The sequence below is a fragment of the Sinocyclocheilus grahami genome, unplaced genomic scaffold (genome assembly GCF_001515645.1).
Source record: "Sinocyclocheilus grahami isolate Dianchi unplaced genomic scaffold, SAMN03320097.WGS_v1.1 scaffold207.1, whole genome shotgun sequence".
Classification (NCBI taxonomy): domain Eukaryota; kingdom Metazoa; phylum Chordata; class Actinopteri; order Cypriniformes; family Cyprinidae; genus Sinocyclocheilus; species Sinocyclocheilus grahami.
The window spans coordinates 267,998-291,854 of NW_015505386.1; the positions used below are offsets into that span (position 1 = coordinate 267,998).

At 37.1% G+C, this 23,857-nt stretch overlaps 1 protein-coding gene across 3 annotated transcripts in view; it reads right to left on the reverse strand.

The window, feature by feature from the left end:
• Nucleotides 1-23,857, reverse strand: part of whrna (whirlin a) — a 107,409-nt gene that overhangs the window by 8,388 nt on the left and 75,164 nt on the right. Inside the window, exons 5-11 of one of the 3 annotated variants that reach the window (XM_016286155.1) lie at nucleotides 22,965-23,173; nucleotides 19,754-19,796; nucleotides 10,465-10,677; nucleotides 8,873-9,085; nucleotides 3,475-3,546; nucleotides 1,403-1,644; nucleotides 431-717 (exon numbers count right to left, since the gene is read on the reverse strand). In XM_016286155.1, coding sequence (XP_016141641.1) covers nucleotides 431-717; nucleotides 1,403-1,644; nucleotides 3,475-3,546; nucleotides 8,873-9,085; nucleotides 10,465-10,677; nucleotides 19,754-19,796; nucleotides 22,965-23,173 — 1,279 coding nt within the window. Of the gene's footprint in view, nucleotides 1-430; nucleotides 718-1,115; nucleotides 1,645-3,474; nucleotides 3,547-8,310; nucleotides 8,344-8,872; nucleotides 9,086-10,464; nucleotides 10,678-19,753; nucleotides 19,797-22,964; nucleotides 23,174-23,857 lie in introns of all 3 variants that reach the window. The other 2 variants (XM_016286154.1, XM_016286156.1) reach the window with 2 other exon arrangements.

Below are 23,857 nucleotides of genomic sequence, written 5' to 3' on the forward strand. Positions count from 1 at the left end.
TCCTTGTTTTTTAAGAACCAAATCTTATAAAATTTTTAATGTGGTCATTTTGGTAAATTCAGGTATTATGTTATCTTGTGGATTATATGTAAACATATGTTATGTGTATTAAAAATTATGACCGCAATTGTGATTACTTTCCAAAGTTTTTCTCCCAAAAATCTAATTATAAGTAATTCAAAAGTCATATGTGGTTATTTTATCCATGGAACACAAAAAGAAAGTGAGTAAAATGATTGAATTTCAATATCTGCCTGAACTCATTCTTTTAAAATGAAAATTTTTCCTTTTCAACACTGAGGATAATTCATTTTTAGCCATTAATTGGGTGAAAATAACCAGACTGGATAGAAATCGACAGCTGGTTAATGATAGGCCTACATTAAATATCTGCAGCTGCCCACAATGCATCAAATCTGGCCAGTCTCACCTCGCGCTTGTGGCAGCGGCCGCACCTCGTTCACATCAGGCTCTGCGTTGGGCCTGTGCACCTCCACCATGACAAAATGCTGATTGGATGCTGGGGAAGAAGGGGCGGGCTTATCTGGGCATGGGGGGGGTGGAGGAGGAGGAGGTGGCGGTGGTGGCCCAGGTGGTGCAGGTACATTAGGGGCGGGTGGAGGAATCGGAGATGATGATTGGACAGCAGGCTTCACCTTACTAGGAGACTGGACCCGGGGGAATGGTCCGATAGGATGCTGACTCACTATTGAGAGCCTTTTGAATGTGGTCATTTTGGTAAATTCAGGTATTATGTTATCTTGTGGATTATATGTAAACATATGTTATGTGTATTAAAATTATGACCGCAATTGTGATTACTTTCCAAAGTTTTTCTCCCAAAAATCTAATTATAAGTAATTCAAAAGTCATATGTGGTTATTTTATCCATGGAACACAAAAAGAAAGTGAGTAAAATGATTGAATTTCAATATCTGCCTGAACTCATTCTTTTAAAATGAAAATTTTTCCTTTTCAACACTGAGGATAATTCATTTTTAGCCATTAATTGGGTGAAAATAACCAGACTGGATAGAAATCGACAGCTGGTTAATGATAGGCCTACATTAAATATCTGCAGCTGCCCACAATGCATCAAATCTGGCCAGTCTCACCTCGCGCTTGTGGCAGCGGCCGCACCTCGTTCACATCAGGCTCTGCGTTGGGCCTGTGCACCTCCACCATGACAAAATGCTGATTGGATGCTGGGGAAGAAGGGGCGGGCTTATCTGGGCATGGGGGGGGTGGAGGAGGAGGAGGTGGCGGTGGTGGCCCAGGTGGTGCAGGTACATTAGGGGCGGGTGGAGGAATCGGAGATGATGATTGGACAGCAGGCTTCACCTTACTAGGAGACTGGACCCGGGGGAATGGTCCGATAGGATGCTGACTCACTATTGAGAGCTGAGGTGCTGGGACGTCTATCTTGAGGGTGTCAGGAGGAGATGTGTGAGGTTTGGGTGCTTTTGGGTGTTTGGGTTCTTTGGTCTGGGAACGAGAAGGAGCAGTGAAGTACAAGCCCGATTGGGAGGAGCTGGAAGAGGGACGTTTGCTAAGCGTGGCTTTTCGACTGGGCCGGCGCTGAAGCCCTGGGGGAGGAGGAGGTTTAAAGGAAGGAGGGGAATCTGAGGTGGAATGAACCTCATCCTAGGATGAAAGAGGAGAGCGTTAGCCATATTTCAGGTTATATTTCAAAGGAGATCAATAAAACATTCCGCATTCAATAACACAGTCTTCGCAGCTTATAATGCACCATACACACCCATACATTAAAACATACGACAATTACCCACAAATCACTGCTTTGAGGACAAGAACAATCGGTTCATTCAGACCAAGTGGCAAAGCAAAAAACAAAACCCCAAAAAATAAAAAAATAAACAGGAAATGACCAAAATAAGGCTGAACGGGGTGAGCAGAAGCCAGATGAATGAGGTGTCAGTGCCGTCAGAAAGCAATCAAACCGAAATGTGAGTCGTCTGCGTGGTTTTTTTTTCCATCTGGGCTTGAACATTCTCTGGAAACTTTACTTTCACATGCTCCTGACTTGCGCCTGATAGAGCTATGCTGATGCTTGATGGGGTTTCATCAGATTACCAACAGAAAACTCTCTGAGAAAGACCCCAATCTTCCTCAGCCATCTCTCTCACAACAGGCAGCCGTCAGCGAAAGTGTCATCATCTCGTCTATTTCTCTCTTTCACTCTTTCCGTCAAACAACCGTCAGCTGTCTGAGTAGCTGAGCCTTTACAACCGTTTGAGATAGAGCTGGGCGGCATGACAGTATAAAATATGTCAACAGTAGAGATTTTGCTATACTGTTATATATATTCTCAACAATGTGCAGGACTGCTTTGCATACGTTATCTTCACATGACAGCGACAAGAAACATGGAGTAAATAAAGATTAGGACTGAAGGATTAATCATTCTGGGGCATATGAGGAACAGTTTAGCAACATCAGCTTGCTGCGTTAATACAGTATGTGTTGTCAAAAGTGTGTTTTAAAAATGTACAATCAGAATTTCAAGTCAGAATATAGAGTAATGTTAGTTTTGAAAGTCTTCTGTTTTGAAATCCCATATCTGTTCATAATCTGTTTTTGTACTGAGGCCAGATTTATCATTTATCTATTATGAATCTTATCTTTTGGTTTTCATCAGTGTTATCATTAACAAAAAAATACTAAAAACATTTTTTGTCAATTTGGAATAAAATAAAATTAAATATTAGGTTATTAGGTGAAAAACTAAACGAACTAGCAAATATGAGAAATACAAGTAAGCTGTACTTTTACTAAAATTACAAACTAAAATAAAACGGAAATAAAACAGAAATAAAAATAAATTAACACTAGAAACATTTTTTTAAATAAAAATGACAAAAAAAAACAATATACTAAAGCTAAAAATACTAAAAATGAATCTAAAAAAAAAACTGGAAAAAACCCCTGAAAATATAAGAATTAAAGCTAATTCAAAATATTCTAATCATATTTGAATAATATTAAAATCACAATGGTTAGCTTCCATCAAGTGGCAATTAAAACAAGAAAATTATCTAATGAGATCAAGTATTATTTATTTGTACAATACATAATATACATTTATATAATATCTAACTAAAATAAATAGTTGTTGATCTCATTAGATTATATCCTTTTTTCATATACCATTTGCTAGATTAAAATTAAAAACTACATATGAAATATATTGTTATTTTGATACAAAACCACATTTCCTGTGACATAACACTTTGTCATACCGCCTACCCCTATGCTGAGAGTTTTAAATTTCGGGTTTCATTCAAAAGGCATCATCACACCGGTCATAATCTGCCCCTGGTAATTTTCAAGGTGTTCACTGCCAGTTCTCATAATGTGCTCTATTCCACACCTCAGCAGATTCCAACACTCCCCTTTCTCTCTCTGTTCCCCCTCTTTTATCTTTCCTGTTCCTCCTCAAACTGAAGGGCTTACCAGAGAGATGTCTGGCAGGGCATTGCTACGCTCCAGAGACTGTTCCCCATTGTTCTCTGCAACACCATCGTTCTGGGAGAGAGAAAAACAAAAGTGAAAACGAGAACAAGAGACTATGAAACAAATGAAAAACACAGCTGTGTGTTTATCCCCTAAACAAAAGTTCAATCCAAATTGCATTTTGTTGAGGGCCCATTTCACAGAGGGGCATCAAAACACAATTGCACTTACAGTCCTACATTTCAATCTCGCATCCAGTCTCATTTTCCGTCCAACACATATCGCACAGAGAGGAAGAGAAGCCCTGATTCGTGTGCTTGGGTGGAATAAGAGGGAGGTGATGTTGTGACTTGACGGCTGATTGTACTCAGACCTGTGATTCACCTCATTAAAACTCCCCTCCACCAAAACAAAAGCCTCGTCAATTCACTTTATTTGCATGCTCGCCACTTACAAAGGAGGCACTTATGGACTAATTTGTTTTATGTTTTGTCTGTCATTCCTGTAATAATTGTGCTTTTTTGCTGTATAATTGTACAATTTAGAATTCATTTATATTTCATGATACACATTAAACTGAATTCATGAACAAATGAGTCTGATGAGTCAGTTCTTTTAATGAATAGCTTCATTTACCAGATTGAATCAGTCTAATGAATCCTTAACTGAACTGATTCAGTTACCAGATTGAATCAGTCTAATGAATCCTTAACTGAACTGATTCAGTTACCAGATTGAATCAGTCTAATGAATCCTTAACTGAACTTTTAACCCTTAAAGCTGCAGTCCGTAACTTTTGGCGCTCTAGCGGTTAATAAACAGAACTGTGTGCGTCTTGAGGAAGAACATTGTAGCCGGAGCTACTTCTCTCTATTTATGTCTATGACGAATCACGCGGGTACTGGGCTACTCCGCAGCACTACCTACCCGAACCAGTCTGAATAGTCCAAATATAAACACTTATTATAGGTGTACCGTAGTGATTCAGCACAAGCCAAAAACATGGTTTGGGAAAATGGATTCATGGTGTAATCGCTTAATATATAAATTTTGTAAATTTTGAACACAAAGCTTTAAAGGGATAGTTCACCGGGTACTGGGCTACTCCGCAGCACTACCTACCCGAACCAGTCTGAATAGTCCAAATATAAACACTTATTATAGGTGTACCGTAGTGATTCAGCACAAGCCAAAAACATGGTTTGGGAAAATGGATTCATGGTGTAATCGCTTAATATATAAATTTTGTAAATTTTGAACACAAAGCTTTAAAGGGATAGTTCACCCAAAAATGAACATTCTGTCATCATTTACTCACCCTCATGTCATTCCAAACCTGTATGAGTTGCTTTCTTATGTTGAACACAAAAGAAGATATTTTGAAGATTGCTGGAAATCAAACAGTTGGTGGTTGCCATTGACTTTCATAGTATTTTTTTTCCCTAATATGGAAGTCAATGGCAACCACCAACTGTTTGATCACCAGCAATCTTCAAAATATCTTCTTTTATGTTCAACATAAGAAAGCAACTCATACAGGTTTGGAACGACATGAGTAAATGATGACAGAATTTTAATTTTTGGGTGAACTATCCCTTTAACTTTTACTGAACTTTCTCAGTAAAATGATTTTCAGTGATTTTTGTATCAAAATTATGCAAGTTTTGTAACAGTTTCATAACCGTACATATAAGTATATACGCTACCATTCAAAAATTTGTAGGATTTTTTTTTTATATTTTGAAAGGAATCTCTTACACACACCAAGGCTTACCAATTTATTTGATCAAACCTACAAAAACAGTAATATTGTGAAATATTATTACAATTTAACATTTTTATATTTTTAAATATTTTTTAACATTTTAAAATGCAATTATTCCTGTAATGTCAAAGCTGAATTTTTAGCAGCCATTACCAACAGCAGACTCAGAAAGACACTGCACTGTGCTGGCTCAGGTCTTCCACCTTCCCACAATCCCCTGCTGTGCTCCACTGGAGCATAAATCAAGACGACTTCTTTTTTTCTTTTTTTTTTGTCTGGGGGGGCTTATCTGTGGTGACAGCTCTGCATATGGCTGATGAGGTGCGGTACCAAGATGAGAGTCCCAGAGTGAGCACTTCGCCTGCGGAGCTCCGCAGAGCTGCGGTGTGGGCCGCCGCTGCTGCTTCTTGTAATTACCAGAGCCAGAGCTGGCAAGCTTACAACAACACCAATCCACAGAGGAGGGCCACGAACAAAGCTTGCATGCAAACACGTTCGCTCATTTCCAAAGTGCACGCACACACACACACACACACACACACACAGAGGTACATATATACAAACAACTGACCCATGATGAAGAGGTACAAAGTCACAGCGGACACATTTTTGATTTGCGACATGCATGCATGTACTAATGTCAGATCACTGCAACCCACACATACACACAGACAGATATCAGACATGAGTGACTTTGAGAGGGATCAATCCATGCAGAAAATTTAGACTGTGCTGTATTATGTTCTTGTATGTGTGAGTGTGTGTTAAAAACAAACCCACATCATAGCGAACTCATTCTAGTTTAACATGTGTGTGTTGGCTAGAGAGACACACCCAAACCGAATACCATAGTAACCATATTTTCCACTAAAATATCACAGTTATAGCTACTGGTTATGGAAGCTAAAAAAAGATCATTGAGTTTTCATCTCACAATTCTGACTTTTTTCGAGTTATAAAGTCAGAATTGCAAGAAATAATGTCGAAATTGTGAGATATAAACTTTTTCTTCCAGAGAAAGTAGTCAGAGAGAAGGAAAGAAAAATGATGCTAGAAGAAGAAACGGGGAGTGAGGGAGAGGCTGGTCCTGTCTTGAGTGCTAAATATACAAACATGCTCACACACAGTTTGGTTAATGAGAGCGACAACCATATTCTAGAATTGAAGTGACTCCCTTCAATTTTCAGGACTTGGGACTGAACTTTGCGTTCTGTTAGCCTGTAATGACTGAATAGAAACACATTTATCCTCATTATCGTTGAGAAAACCTAATTCTAAGATAAATGCTTATTTTACGATGATCAGTGAATTAGGTGCCAAGCAATCACTAAGCAAAGAAATTAAATATCTAGCCTAGTGGAGTTTTCCTTATGTATCCCTATTTTCTGGGATTTTATCGATAACGATAATCAGATGATATTTGGCTAAGTGTGTTGCGCTGCAGGACTGCATTTATTCATGTTGGTATGCAGTTGCTAAGGTCTTCTAAGTGTATTTTTTCATGCTGCTATGAAGTTGCTAAGGTGTTCTGAGTGGATTTGTTTGTGTTGCTATGGCGTTCTAGAGTGTTTTGTGTATTTTTAGTGTTACTATGCAGTTGCTAGGGTGTTTTGAGTGGATTTACATTGCTAGGGTGCTCCGGTTGTTTTTTTGTGTTGCTATGCAGTTGCAAAGGTGTTCTGAGTGGATTTGTTTTGTGTTTTTGTTTTGTGTCCGAAAAGAACGCACGTCACACCTCTGTTCATCAATTTGCACTGGCTACCAGTAGCTGCTCACATAAAATTCAAGGCATTAATGTTTGCCTACAAAACCACCACTGGCTCTGCACCCATTTACCTAAATTCATTACTTCAGAGTTATGTGCCCTCTAGAAGCTTGCGTTCTGCAAGTGAACGACGCATTATTGTGCCATCTCAAAGAAGCACAAAATCACTTTCACTGACTTTTTCATTAACTGTTCCCTCCTGGTGGAATGACCTGCCCAACTCAATCCGAGTCCTTAGCTATCTTCAAGAAATGACTAAAACACATCTGTTCCATCTTTATTTGACCCTCTAACTCTAGCACTTTCTATTCTATTTTAACTCTACTTCATCTATATTTATCTTTTTTTTATAAAAAAAAACACTAGCTTTCTATTTTTTCTATTCTATCTACTTGTTTTTCTTTGTGTGTGTGTGTATATATGTGGGTGTATAATATATATATATATATATATATATATACCTTGCTACGTGTACTGCGTTAGGCTAACCGAGACTTGTCATTTGCACTTATATATTGTTGCTCTTTTGTTCGTTTTGACTGCTTCAATTGTCCTCATTTGTAAGTCGCTTTGGATAAAGCGTCTGCTAAATGACTAAATGTAAATGTTTGCAGTTGTTAAGGTGCTCTAGTTGTTTATTGTGTTGCTATGCAGTTGCTAAGGTATTTTTGAAAGTATTTTTTCATGTTGCTATGAAGTTGCTAAGGTGTTCTGAGAGGATTTATGTGTGTTGCTATGCAGTTGCTAATGTGGATTTTTTGTGGATTTTTAGTGTTGCTCTGTACTGTAGCTAGGGTTTTCTGAGTGAATTTGTACATGTTGCTATGCAGTTTTGTTCTATGTGGATTTTTAATGTCACTATGCAGTTGCTAGGGTGGTTTGAGTGGATTTACGTTGCTAGGGTGTTCCGAGTGGATTTGTGTTGCTATGCAGTTGCTAGAATGTTCTGGGTGATTGGTTACTGGCCAAAAAGATCCCCATCATAAGTCTCTATGATATTCCAGTCCCTAGATATCGTTCAAGTACCTCCTTCAATGTTAATATAAGTGATTTTTTCAGCCATTTCATCGCTCGCTGGGCAAAAATCATAAGTCTAATCGCTCTGAAAAGTAATAGCACGCCTCTCCTCAATAATCTGCATCATTTGAGGTATCATTCATATCAGCAGTAGAAATGGTGCGGGACAAACTGCGCTGAACATTACTACTGTACTTAAGGTCAGTAATGTATTTTTATGGTAATATAGTGGGAACTATGGTTACTATGGTACATTTTGTAAAGGTAAGAGAGAGATTGTTTAACCTACCTCCATCATATCTATCAGCCAGAGGAGTCTTTCCTGTTTTATTGAGAGGGAAAGGGTATGGGGTGTTAAACTGTTCCTGCAATTTACACTGGGAGTCAGCAGGCTTAAAAATCTGTCAGAAAACACTTCTCCATCTGTCACAGCAACATCACACCCCTGAGAAGGCTACGAATCTAAACAGCTAAGCTTTCACAATGAGACGTGGATGAGCTGAGGTGAGACATGCCTGGACAGAGCGAGGCAGGAGGACAGACAGGTTTCGAGTGATGGACGTAAAAGCCTCCAACAGAAAGGACAAAAGCTATTTCCCACAGCCCTTCATCTTGTATCCTAGTAATCTGCACAAGCCTTCTTTGTGTCTAAATTGCCCACCAATTTTGTGAACGGCTTTTTATGTCACACACAACAACAATGCCATCCACTCATCCCACACCAATACAGATGCACAGCCTTAAACACTTCCTGTCTGAAATTATAGATACAGACACTGAGTCGGGTTCAATAATAATTGCACACAAGTGTCCAATAGTGATTCATAAACTCATTCTGAATATGGATGTACCCGTGCGGAACTGAGGGTGGTGTTGGTCATGAAGCTGGCTGAGGAGGAGGCCAGCGTATCAGGGTACGAGACCATGGAGAAGGAATCTTGAAACCCAGCTCCGCCACCTTGCCTCGCCTTCAGGGCCTCAATCTCTCGTCTCAAAACCAGGCCGTCAAATCTCTCCACATCCTGAGGGGTCACGAGCCCCCTCACCTCTGACAGCAGAGAGAACTGCAAACACACACACACGTACAGAGCCGTGAATGTGACCGGGCTAGTGTTGATTGTTTTAATCTCAGGGGTTTTAATATGTTCATAAATGGGAATGAATTATGAGGTTACACTTGCTGTAAATCACCAGACAATGATGGCACAATATACTGAGGACTTTTGGATAGTGTCAGTATTGTGTATATTATTACTACAGTAATAATTCATTCAGCCAGTAAAAGTCTTTAATAAAAAAAGATTTGAGCATACATTTGTCAAAAATTTGTTACACTACCACTCAAAAGTTTGGAGATGATAAGAGTTTTTAATCTTTTATAAAATACAGTATATTGTGAAATTATTGCAATTTAACACAACGTTTTTCTATTTTTAATATATTTTAAAATATATTTTATCCCTGTTATGGCAAAGCTGAATTTTCAGCAGCCATTACTCCAGTCTTCAGTGTCACGTGATCCTTCAGAAATCATTATAATATGCTAATTTAAATAATTTTCTATTATTATTTGTATTTAATATGATTTTATTATTATTATTATTATTATTAAAACAGTTGTGCTGCTTAATATTATTGTGGAAACTGTGATATATATGAAGAATTCAGGAGCAAAAGCCTCTAAGTGCCTTTCTAAAATGAGCTTCCCTTTCATGGGAACTTCGAACTGCGTCCTCTAGGGGTCGCTATGGGGAACGCCTCGTCGTGACTCGTATCTGAAGCATAAGGCTTTCATGTGTAGGTTCAGTAATTTCACTTTAATGGCAATTATTAGGTTCTTTTCATTGCCAATAAAATGAAATAACTGAACATAAACATAGGATCCCGAGAAAAATGCTCATTTTAGAAGAAAATTTCAAATGGCAGTCATGGCACTTAGAGGCTAATATATATATATATATATATACAGGGTTCTTATTCTGATAAATAGAAAGAAACTGATATTTCTGTAAAATTATAAAGTCTTTTCTTTCACTTTTCGATCAATTGAATGCATCCTTGATAAATAAATTTATTAATTTGTGCAAAACAATAGTGTATCCTTAAAAAATATACTAGCATTATCGTCATAATAAAATAAATAAAATGACAAAGATTCAATATCATTTTAATATATTAATTTTAAATCTTAAAAAGAAAATCGTAAAAAAAAAAAAAACATTTTATAGTAATAACAATAACAAACACTACTGTATTTTGGTAGAAATGACCAAATATTAATAATTTTACATTTTAATTTTTTTTATCTTTGTAACAGTAAATATAAAAGGTATAAAAAAATCAAGAAATACACTAGTGAGCAAAAACGTTAGTGGCAGATTTTTATTCTATAACATGCACATTTTTTGAAGAGATATATAAAGATTAATGTAAATGCCTCTACCTTGGCATGAGTATTGAACAGCTCAAAGAGGGCCATGACCAGCTGCTCAACACCGATGTGACCATCGCGGTACTCCTGGATGTAGTAGCCCATGGTCTGCCTCTCTAGTTCAGTCAGCAGATGTCTGGCCTGTTCCTCCAGCATGGCCCTGCTCTGGTTCACCAAACTGGACAGAGTCACCTGAGATCCCGCCACACCTTTATAAAAGCCACCCTGAGCAGAATAGAGAAAAGAAGAAACACAAATATTTCAAAAGAAGAAATTCAATATTAATACTAATATTCAAACACCTGTGGCTCATTGAGCCTCAAAGCACACATTTGAAATCTTTCAACATCACTGGATAAGCCTCTGGTTCATTACTGATATTCTAACTCTCATCTCCATGATGTCTCTTACCCTCCTCCCTATTTGCACTCTCTCATGTTTCAGCCTCTCTCCTCGAGAGCAGCTTTTCCTTTAATTAGTCTCCTAATCAAAAAGCACTGCTCCAGAATCAACATGATCATCGATCAGTGTTACGCTCAGCCTAGAAATGGCATGCTCTCCAAGCAAAGGATGATACCAAAACACTCCAACAAACCAATATGGAAAACTAGCTAGATAACTAACTTGCTTGCTACACACCGACCTATTAGATGGGTTTGATGTACACTTTAGATCGATCAGTGGTGTATCGCATGCCTTAAATTCATTTCATCTACTTATATCTGCTGAACAGCCTATTGACTGTCGTTGGGTGGAGATGCATATTTGTCGGCTGTCTGGTTTGCAGGTGCAGTCGGGCAGCACTAGTGTCTATGTTATCTAACCGTTAAAAGACACAAGGCTTTGAACTGAGCTCGATCAATACAGACAGAGACAGTGGTTGAGGTGAGTGAATGCTGATCATGCCTGAACTATTCTTGCCCTCATTCTTTTCTTTCTCTTTAGAACAAAGTCTGTTTTGTGTTTAAACGCTGCAAGTTAGATAAGCTCAATCGTACAGCACTCCCACAGGAACTAATGCATTTCCGTTGCATCAAATGACAGACCATTTATTTTCACAGTATTTTGGAGGAAAATTCCCTGACCGGTTTGACCCATGAGGCTAATGTCCTTTCCTGGACATTGAAGAATAACTAGTCGAGAAAGTTGCTGTTCTTGCAAACCCAAGGTAGAGACTTAAAGAACGTAATTAAGAACAAAACTGGCACAGTGAACAAATACCTAGGAAAGTATTGAATGTAATACAATACAATTTGTGTAAGTAAAAAAAATAAATAAATGCTGTCCTGATCTAATACATTACTCTCACCAGGGCCAGAGTCTATAGACTATAATTTATGCCATCCGTTTACTTTATTTCCACTTTCTCTTCTGAAAACCCAGTGATTTCACATAAATTCCCCAAGTTAGAACCTCATGAGGTCGCTGTGCTGTTGAACTCAAATTCATCCTCACCCAGAGAATGAACTGTTTCTGAAACACTGCTGAGGCCAACCACTGCAGCCGAGATTCATTATACATATATGAATATAATGAATATATATTCACATACATATATAAAGTTTGGGTCAGTAAGATATTTTTTAACATAAATTTACCATTTAGAATGGTAGGATTTCTATATGTTTTTAAAAGAATGCTTATCAAGGCCACATTTATCTGATCAAAAATACAGTGAAAAATAAATATTGTGAAATATTATTACAATTTAAAATAACTTGTTTTCTGTTTGAGTATATTTTAATTTATATCTGCATTTTTAGCAGGCATTACTCCAGTCTGAGAAATCATTCTCATATGCTGATTTGGTGCTTAAGAAAAATGTCTTACTATTTTCAATGCTGAAAACTTCTTCATAATTTTGTGGAAATTTATTAAATTTTTGCTGAATTCCTTGATGAATAGAAAGTTCAAAAGAACAGCGTTTATTTGAAATAGATTTCTTTGTTCTAACAGTGTAAATTCTAACTGTCACTTTTGATAAACCTAATGCATCCTTGCTGAATAAAAGAATTTCTTCTTACTGACCCCCAAACTTTTGAACGGTTGTATATATATAGTAGCTATAAGACTTCTTCAGATGAGAACACAAGTGTCTCTGTCTAGTTTGATGGTGAGAGGTTCAAAAGCCCTGCCCTCCACAGCACTCTGGGATATCAGCTCCACTGCTCAATTACAAAAAGCAAAGCTTGAGCAGAATCTCTCCAACAAAAGATGATCAATAAAACTAGCAAGAAAAACGTGAGGTTTTATAATTCCTTAAGAATGATAGCGGCAAAGATGGGATCGATCATGCTCGATCTGTAGTGTTACAACCTTTATGGTTACCCATTATGACATCACTCGACTGACAGCCTCTTTAATCACAGGAACACATAATTGCTGATCAATATCATAACTTTAGGACAGCACAATCAGAACAAGTGTTTTGTCCACCAGAACCGCGTCGTGAGACTCAGAGAGCAGAAACTCCAGCCGTGTCCCCACACATCACACCCCAGTGAATTTAAATAGGGCTTGAATGAGACAATTTATCCCTAGATTGAGCTTTATCTAAAAGGAACTTGAGATAACTCACCTCTAAAAAGAGCGGAAAGGCATTTTCTCTCAAATAAAATAGAATGCAAATATAAAAATAATAAAATAAAGTGTCCTACAGGGAATATGCTTCCGGACTGAAAGAAGGCTTGTCCTTGGAAGAAGTTAAGCAAAGTGAAGGTCAGGAAAGTGTTGAGTAATTCCTCCTGAAGTGGGACTTACAGTAATATTATTAAAATATAAAATAATATAATAATATAAAATAATGAACACAATCAAAAACACTGAGATGGATGGATAAAATTATATAACAATAGACAGACAGACAAACAGACATAGATAGATAGATAGATAGATAGATAGATAGATAGATAGATAGATAGATAGATAGATAGATAGATAGATAGATAGATAGATAGATAGATAGATAGATCTCCTTATTGTTATATTCATTACACAAAGAATGGCTAAAACTGCTTTCTAAAACATGACTATTTTAAAGTCATTCTGTTCCATCCAAATTATGTAAAAACGATTTAATCTCACGCCTGCTGTCACATTACCTCTAACTGCTAAAACATAAGGCCACTGAGCAATAAATTAAATAATTAGATGATCAAGATCAGTGTCACCTTGGTTAGACGTTAATTAAAATGACAAATGTTTGGGATTGGGAGCTGCTGTCGGTTACAGCTCTATCTGTCTCATTATCAGAGTTTTAATATGCAAACCGACGACATGGAGAGAATGACTAAGCTTTATAACAAGGCACACCATCTCGGCTCTCAGACAATATTACCGTCCCGGCCTGACTATGGCCCATGTCGAAATTGGAGCTTAATTTCTCGCTCTTGAGCTACATTAAGTCCTGCGCTTCGAAGAGCACGTCTCTCCCGAAGAGATGATAGATTTTTACACCTCTTTTTAGAGCGGAGCAGTCAATAGATGTCCTAAAGGCACACCGGAGATAAGCTCTCAAAGATAAGCAAGCTTTCTTGTATATAGACCAAACCAAACATAAAAAAACAGCCTGTCAAACCATGTGTCAGTAGAAGTTCATACAAATCTTAAAACGGTCTCATTTGGATTAAGGAAAAATGCACTTTACAGCCCCTTGAAGAATTATCTCGACCTTGAAGTGCATTGTTTTTTATTGTTAAAAACTTTACTCTTAATGTGTAGACACAACTATAATATCAGAAATTGTATTAATAAATATGTTTTTTTATAGATATACACACATGTATATATATATATATTATAAAAACATTAATCAATACATAAAATCAAGTCTGAAGCAGGACTTTCCATTTGGATAAACAACAGGAACCAAAAAAGGGGGAAAAACAAACAAACAGTAGTGGTGTATAAATTATGTCACCTTTCACCTTTAAGTGTCATATTGCAGATGGGACTGGAGGGATTTGTCAAGGGACATTTCAGACATTTCACATTTTCAGAAATGTTCAATCTTCTGATGTTTTATTGTGCTTTGTTTACTTTGCTAATGCCATTGTGCTAGACCCCTGAGGGCCACCGTAGTTCTTGTCTTAAAAGGGCAATGTCAATTTGGAGAATTCAATTAGCTTCGAAATGAGGGCAGCTGAAATGGGTTTAAACTGCAATGAGTTGGCAAAGAGGGGGTTGGCATCAAACAACGTGAGTCTCGCTTGGGATATAGAGAGATTTCACATCAGGCAATGGAAATAAGTGCCTTACTCAGCGAAGACTCGACAAGGTCATACAGCGAGGAATTCTGGCCTGCAAATAAGCAAAAAACTTCACACAACTACAGAAAACTTCTGAGGCAGAATAATTGTAATATTGCAGAAGTTCTCCTATATGACTGGAACAGATCCCAGTTGTGACCCTACGTTATGTGACTCTGTTTTTGTATTTTGTGAACACTGTGAGTGTTAAACTAAGCGGAAAGCGTAAAATACAGCCAGACGTGAACCCACTCTCAAATATCTGAATCAGAAATGAGTTTCAGCTGCAGTATCACCTTTAAGTGTCATATTGCAGATGGGACTGGAGGGATTTGTCAAGGGACCCTCCAGTCACATTTTCAGAAATGTTCAATCTTCTGATGTTTTATTGTGCTTTGTTTACTTTGCTAATGCCATTGTGCTAGACCCCTGAGGGCCACCGTAGTTCTTGTCTTAAAAGGGCAATGTAAATTTGGAGAATTCAATTAGCTTCGAAATGAGGGCAGCTGAAATGGGTTTAAACTGCAATGAGTTGGCAAAGAGGGGGTTGGCATCAAACAACGTGAGTCTCGCTTGGGATATAGAGAGATTTCACATCAGGCAATGGAAATAAGTGCCTTACTCAGCGAAGACTCGACAAGGTCATACAGCGAGGAATTCTGGCCTGCAAATAAGCAAAAAACTTCACACAACTACAGAAAACTTCTGAGGCAGAATAATTGTAATATTGCAGAAGTTCTCCTATATGACTGGAACAGATCCCAGTTGTGACCCTACGTTATGTGACTCTGTTTTTGTATTTTGTGAACACTGTGAGTGTTAAACTAAGCGGAAAGCGTAAAATACAGCCAGACGTGAACCCACTCTCAAATATCTGAATCAGAAATGAGTTTCAGCTGCAGTAAATGCAACAGATATAAACTGGTTTCTGTCTGTTGAATGTGTGATACAGTTTCTGAAAAGTAATAACAAACCAAAACATCATAATTTTCTGTGTTTGCCCCCATACAAGTTTAACTCGCTCTTACCTGACCTACAATTAATCAGAGCACCCCTCACTGAGCGTCACACAATTACTTTTCCAATTATTAATTGTCTGCAGGGAGCTTTAAATGTATACTGATGAAAACATAATGAAGCATTTATGTGATTATCAATTTATACGCCTGGATCGTTCTGCAGGCAAACGCTGGAAAATCTTCTTAGGGAACTGAAAGACTAAAAAAGTATTTGCTATATAACCACAAAAATATTGCTTCTGTTAAGCAATGCATGTTTGTTGCGACATGCATTTTTACTGCAGCTACTGTGATGATTTTATGAGTTAAAATATTAACTGTTATTTTATAGGAATTGCATAACGTATGTGTATCCACATACAATTACATGCTTATGTGTACATATCAGGAGTGATTTATGACTGACTGTGCCTTTCTCACACAAACTGATGCATGTAACTTATCAATGTCCTCCGAAGCATCGTAGAGCTGCGAGTCTTTGGAATACAAAGTGAGTACTGCAAAAGCTCATAGCCCACAGACATGAGCCCAGACACTTCATCTAACCGTGTCCTTTAGCCTGTCATTCCCACTGTATGCAATAATCAGCCCAGTCGTAATAAGTTAGAGCTCACGCACTGCCCAGGCTTTATTGGAATCCGTTGTTTTGTGCATAAACCTCGGCTTACAGAGGAGGACCTTGTAAAACCCTGATCAACGGGTGGGTCACCTTGCTGTTTTTAATCCTCTTCACAATCTCACCACCCCTGTCTTATCCTATCCTGTCTTTTTATGTCTTCTATTCTTGGACTCTCTTCTATCCACATTTTTTTCATTTTTCATAAGAGTTTTTCCTGTTATGAAGGCCATTTTCGCGTCTCTAACATAAATCTTGAAGGGATAGTTCACTCAGAAATGAAAGTTGTGTCTTCATTTCTCGTTTTTGGTTGCTATTATTTTGGTTACCAAATATTTAAAAACATTTCTCAAAATATCTCCTTTTATATTCCACAGAAGAAATAAAGTCATATAGGTTTTGGAACGACATGAGGTTGAGTAATTGATGACAATCCTTATTTTATAAAAATAAAATCTCAATTTTTTTGTATGTATTGATGGATGTAAATGTATGTGTGTGCATATGTATATTTTATTATTATTTGTTGTAGTATTATTGAATATGTTTTGAATATTTGTTTTTTTTCTTGCAATTTTATCTTACAATGTACTTTCTGCATTAATTCAATATTAGTATTGCTAAGCAGAAAAGTCAGTAAGCTTCAACTCAACTTAGCTCTTTTGGGTAAACTATTCTTTTAATATATTTCATAAATATTACACTCACAATTTTTATAGATGAAAATTCTATTAGTTTGTTTCCACTTATCAAAAAGTGATAATTGTAAATAAATTTACTAATATTTTTTGCTGCGCCCCCAGATGCTGCTCTAATTAAACAGGAAATTTACTAAAATCTATTCCAGGTGTTCCTTAATTTTGTCCTTTCCCCAGGAGGTTTAAACAAAACATGTTTTATTAAGAATATTTTTTAAATTGATAAACAATTTATTTGTGTCCCCAATTGATATGTCTTTTGTAAATCCTTTTTTTTGCCCTTAACTAACAAAAACAGTTCACTATTGACTTTGTCCTCCTGAAAGTAACATCATTTTTGACTCAAAAGCAACAGAAAAAACTATAGAAATCAGTATAATATAATTTTAAAAGATGGTTAAATGTCAAAGTACTGTAACATATTCTCAATCTGTAATTGCCAATGACTAACTTTAATCAAGTTAATAATAAGTTTAAGTACCTGATCTTGATCAAAACACGTCTGAAAGAGTGGTATATGCTATTATAGAAATAAATTATTATATTACACAAGCATATTAATTTTCTAAAAGTCGCAGTTCAAAAGGTACCGCATAAGAGATTCTATTAATGACCATTCTATTATTTCCTGTTCTCTCATTTATTACAATATAGCTCTACACCAGTCTCACAAACACACACACACACACACACACACACACACAGTGATGGTAAGAATGTTAAGTGCATGTGTCTTTTTTGCGGAAACCAGTATGAATACAGATCACCTTGGATACCATATGCCCGAGGGATCAAAGCCTCTTGGCAGCGTCTACCTGACACTCTCTTTACCCAGACCAAGACGATAATTTACAGCGATACCACCTTCCTCTTTCATCCCATTCTCTTCCATCTCTTGCCCTTCCTATGTCTTTCGTTTCTTCTGTTCTCCTCATTATGTCCGCAAACGTCCTTTCTTTCTAGCCACAGTACAGGAACAGGTGTGTGATTGCTTGCCTAGAGTCAGAGCCACAATCCCCCTGTTCCCATATCAACCGATAATGATATGTGACCAAATATGAAATGACCTGTGATTCTGAATCCTTTTCTCTTGCGATTAGTCTGGCTAAAGTAAGTTCTTTAGTTCATGTTCTTTAGGTTATCAAAGCAATGCAAATACATGAGTCTGATCTATTATGCAGCTAAATCACTGACTATGGCTCATTTGCATAACAACAAAATATCCTCACTATGGAGGACAAAAGAGAGGCTCTTTGAACATAAATAGACCTGCAAAAAAGATCCTGGAGGCATTTGATTAGGCTGCATTGATGTTATTCCGTAGCTTTTGAACACTGTAACTTTTAAAAAATGTATATATCTTTCATGCATTGTAGAGAAGTGTTCAAAAAGTATACAATACTTTCAGAAGTATGTTCCGGTCAAGCTCTGGCACTTACGAAGAGCCTTGGGACGAGTGAGCAAAAAGGCACTTTTTGTAATGTCTATAATTAACATATGTACTGTAACTAATTATCTTCATTTAGAGGCTCAGCAAATACGTTTAAGTAATTTAATTACACTTCAATTGAGTATTTTATATTAAAATGTTTAATTAATCATATAATGCATTAACATTAATGCATTAACATTGTTCTGTCCAGGCTGGACTATTGCAATGCTCTCTTGGCAGGTCTTCCAGACAGTTCTATCAAACCTTTACAATTAATCCAGAACGCGGCAGCAAGATTAATTTTTAATGAGCCAAAAAGAATGCACGTCACACCTCTGTTGATCAATTTGCACTGGCTACCAATATCTGCTTGCATAAAATTCAAGGAATTGATGTTTGCCTACAAAACCACCACTGGCTCTGCACCCCTTTACCTAAATTCATTACTTCAGACTTATGTGCCCTCTAGAAGCTTGCGTTCTGCAAGTGAACATCACTTTATTGTGCTATCCCAAAGAGGCACAAAATCACTTTCACGGACTTTTAAATTAAATGTTCCCTCTTGGTGGAATGACCTGCCTAATTCAACCTGAGCAAGAATTGGCTAAAGACACATATCTTCCATCTTTATTTTATCCTCTAACTCTAGCACTCTCTATTCTAATTCTATTCTTAAAAATAAAAAACTTGTCCCTTTTAGACTTAGCACTCTATTCATTTACTGCTTGTATTCTTAAAAATAAATAAATAAAGCTAACACTAGCTTTTCTAATCTTTTTGTATTCAATCTATTTGTTTTCTTTTTATTTATTATACAATTACCAAAAGCAAAAAAGGCCTCTACCACTAGCTTGCTCTATTCTTTTTCCATTCTATCTGTTTTCTTTTTATTTATTATATAAAAAAAAAAAAGTGTACTCCTTTAAGCTAACTGAGACTTGTCATAGCGCTTGTATATCATTGCTCTTTTGTTGATTTTGATGTTGCTTTGGATAAAAGCATCTGCTAAATGACTAAATGTAAATATAACATTAATTTACATTTAAATTTAATTTGGAATCATCTGACAGCTCTAATTAAGATATATGTACCGCATAATGCAAATGACCATTATAGGTTCTTGTTAATGACAATAAAAAGGGGTACAACTATCCTAAATGGTCTAGAGCTCACCAGGATTTGCAGAGCGCTCTTCAAAAATCACCTTAACTATCTTGCTCACTCTTTTAACACTGCTGAATCCAAACGGTGAAGAACATTTTGTTCAAATATAGAAACACGGTACTCACCTTTGTTGATGTTGATGCTGATGCTCCCTGGTCCAGAGAGAGGCTGTGAGAGAGAGGTAAACATGGAGAAATCAATACCATATACATGCTCTACAACCTCCTCAAACATCCACAAATAGATGCAGAATCATACAGAGACACTGACACACTGCCATGTATGAAAGTGATCTAGTTTCTGGTTCTAGATTTAGGCATTTGATCAGGTCTAGATGCTTTTCTCAGGTCTAAGGGGAAATTATGGTCCATCGCTTTGGACTGCCAATGTTTTGATAAAATACAATCCCATTTAATAGTTTGAGGTTATTAAATTTTTTTTAAAGAAATGAATTAGAAATTGTATTCAGGAAGAAGCATTACAATGATTAAAAACATTATATTGACAATAAAAAGTTTTATTTTTATTTTTATTATACTAGGGGAAGTCGTGGCCTAATGGTTAGAGAGTCGGACTCGTAACCCAAAGGTTGTGGGTTTGAATCTTGTACCGGCAGGGATTGTAGGTGGGGGGAGTGAATGTACAGCGCTCTCTCCCACCTTCAACACCACGACTGAGGTGCCCTTGAGCAAGGCACCGAACCCCCAACTGCTCCCTGGGCGCCGCAGCATAAATGGCTGCCCACTGCTCCGGGTGTGTGTTCACGGTGTGTGTGTGTTCACTGCTGTGTGTGTGCACTTTGGATGGGTTAAATGCAGAGCACTAATTCCAAGTATGGGTCACCATACTTGGCCACATGTCACGTCACTCACTCACTCACTTTTAAACATTTCTATTTGAAATGCTGTTCGTTGAAATGTTCTATTAATCAAAGAATCCTGAAAGAAAAAATGTATTACAGTTTCCACAAAAATATTAAGCAGGAGAACTATTTTCAACATTGACAATAATAAAAAAATGTTTCTTGATCACCAAATAAGCATATTAGAATGATTTCTGTAAGATTTAGTGACTCTAAAGACTGGAGTAATGGCTGCTGAATAAATTTAAATATATTTTTTATGTTTTAAAATACATTAAAACAGAAAAGAGTTATTTAAATTTGTTTTTGCTGTATTTTTTTTCCAAATAAATGCAGCCTTGATGAGCATACAAGACTTCATTCAAAAACCATAAAAAAATTCGACCCTAAACTTTCGAAGGGTGGAGTTAAATTCTCATATATTCCTATATATTACATTAAATATCCAATCGCTGCATTCTCTGGACAAAATCATTTGTATAATGATCACTAAACTGTATAACTGAAGATTGTGACAACAGCTTTCCCACATAGCTGTGCTTCACGTCTCTCGTATTACTCCGCAACTGTTTTGCAGTCATATCAAGAACAGCTATTTATCAAATTGTCAATTTGGTCAGTAACAATGATAGGTACAAACACTGCCCTGTACCAGTTCTGTCCTTGGCTTTGACTTGAGCTTGTACCCCAGACCACCAGGAGCTTGATAATCAGCTTTTAAATTTTTTTTTTTTATAAAATGCCACCTTGTATTTTTCCCATGGCATGACAGCAGAGCACTCGGCTCACCTCATCAGCTAACCTCCATTAAAGAGAAGGTCCAGAGAACTGGCACAAGACACACCTGAGCTGCTTTATTATCCCGTTAGTGTGCTGTGCACACACTCACAGGTTCATATTCTCCAACAATAGGCCGTGAAAGACCAGCAGTGTCTGCAATAATCCCATGAACAGACTCCTTAATTTACAGTCCTCCAAATGCAAGCGGCCAGGGGGTTTGGAAAAAAGCTGAATTAAATAATTAAAACGCAGCTATCGTTTAATCTGCTCTTAAAACAGTAAATTAAACTAAGCCTGGAAGCTTCACCTCAGTCCTAATTAAATTACTGTGTCTGAACTGTACAGTACATTTTTATTTTATTAAACAAGAACATTAAGTCGCAGGACCAAGGCATGACTTGGGCTGTATTTAAGAACAAATTAACAAATCAGCATACTATTTGTCTTAGGTGAAATATTAGTATTGCTTAATGTACAATAGAAGGTGCTAGAATTTTAGATACTTCTAGAAATGTATATTTGGCAAAAGTTTACTTAAAATATGTACGGTACTGATATTTTTGTGCTTCATACTTCATCCCTGCTGGATGTTGGACACCAACAAAACTGTCAGTAAATGACATGGCAAGAGCTGGTTAATCTAGTTGGTGACTTTGGATATAAATTTTTTTTTTACACAGCACCATTAAAGGAATAGTTCACTCAAAATGAAAATTTCCTGAAAATGTATTCATCTGTAGGTCATCCAAGATGTAGAGGAGTTTGTTTCTTCATCGGAAAAGGTTTAGAAATTTGGAAAGGTTTGGAAGGTTTAGAAATTTAGCATTACATCGTTTGCTCACTAAAGAATTCTCTGCAGTGAATGGGTGCCGTCAGAATGAGAGACCAAACAGCTGATAAAACCATCACAATAATCCACAAGTAATCCACATGAATCCAGTCCATCAATTAACATCTTGTGAAGTGAAAAGCTGCATGTTTGTAATAAACATATCCATCATAAAGACATTTCTAACTTCAAACCGTTACTTCTGGCCAAAAAAATTAGTTGTCTATCCAAAATAGTTATCTCATTTTAATCAGGAGAGAAGCACTTTCTACAAGCAAAAACAGTTCTAAATAAATATGTTGGTGGATTTTGATGTGGGAGACCAACAGGTATGGACTTTTTCACTGGAAAAAGCATTATTACGGATTATGGACTATTTTGGCCAGAAGTTACGTTTAAAGAAAACGCCATAATGGTGCGGTTGTTTCTTACAAATATGCAGTTTTCGGTACACAAGATGTTAATTGATGGACTGGAGTGGTGTGGATTACTTGTGGAAATATTGTGATGTTTTTTTATCAGTTGTTTGGACTCTCATTCTGACAGCACCCATTCACTGCAGTGGATCCTTAGGTGAGCAAGTGATGTAATGCTAAAATTCTCAAAATCTGTTCTGATGAAAAAAACTACAACAACTTATCAACATCTTGGATGGCCTGAGGGTAAGCAATGCAGTCTGACAAATCAGACTTAGCAAAGCAAAAATGATCTTGCAACATTTTTCAGCCTTTTGGCTGATATATATTCAAAAACACTGATTCATCCAGGAACGAAACCTGTTACTAGCTTTCCCATCTATGCACATGACTCCTTTATCTCTCTCACTTTCCTTGTTTCCTCACATTCCCATCACCATGTCACTCACCCCGTGACACTGCTGCTGGCTGAGCTGTCTGTAATCTGCGAGCTTGTGATCCACTTTGTCTCGCCCACTACGGTGCGGGCATGCGGCAGTCGCCCGACATCCTTCACTGTCATCATCAGGTGGTGTGAAGACTTCAGCACTCGTACGGCCTCATCGTGTGGGATGCTGAGGAAACTCCGGCCATTAACCTCCAGGATCTGATCGCCGACCTGTGGAAATGATGGAGCAGAGAGAGGAGAAGGTGGGTGGGCTGGTGGTGGCAGAGCAGGGCAGGAGGTAAAGGGAGGTTGTGATGAGGCCGGAGACGGAGCAGTCTGGACATCCAGAGGTCGAACATGGTAGAGTGGTGTGGTCAGGTTAAATTTGTGGAACAGCAGAGAAGGTTTTGATCAGATAAACAGAAAGTCAAAATTATGACGACTTACTGAAAGGAACGCACCCATAGACAAACACATTTTAAATATTCATGCCCACCTTATAAATAGAATTTAAAAAGAGCACAAGTAAAATACACTTGCACAAAATATGCCTCCTCCAAAATAATAGCTGATTCTGCACGGCACATATAGCCTAAATTTCCTAATGTTTTTCCAAATTCCATTCTGTTTTGTTTTTGTTCATTAAAACTATTGAAAAAAATGTATTTTCATTGACTGAAATAAAGCTAAAATATTATTTGATAGAATATTATTTTGCAAATATGATTTATTCTGAAGCAATACTCTCATCAGTTTTCTATCAGCTGTGACATATATCTGCAAGTTTTTTCATATTTTATCCAAGGGCATTTTTTTTTTTACCTATAAAGAGGGCATTTCCCCACTAATCTCATTATACTTTCATTTCAAATTCTTACATTTGATCTATAAATTCAGTTATAATAATGATTGTTA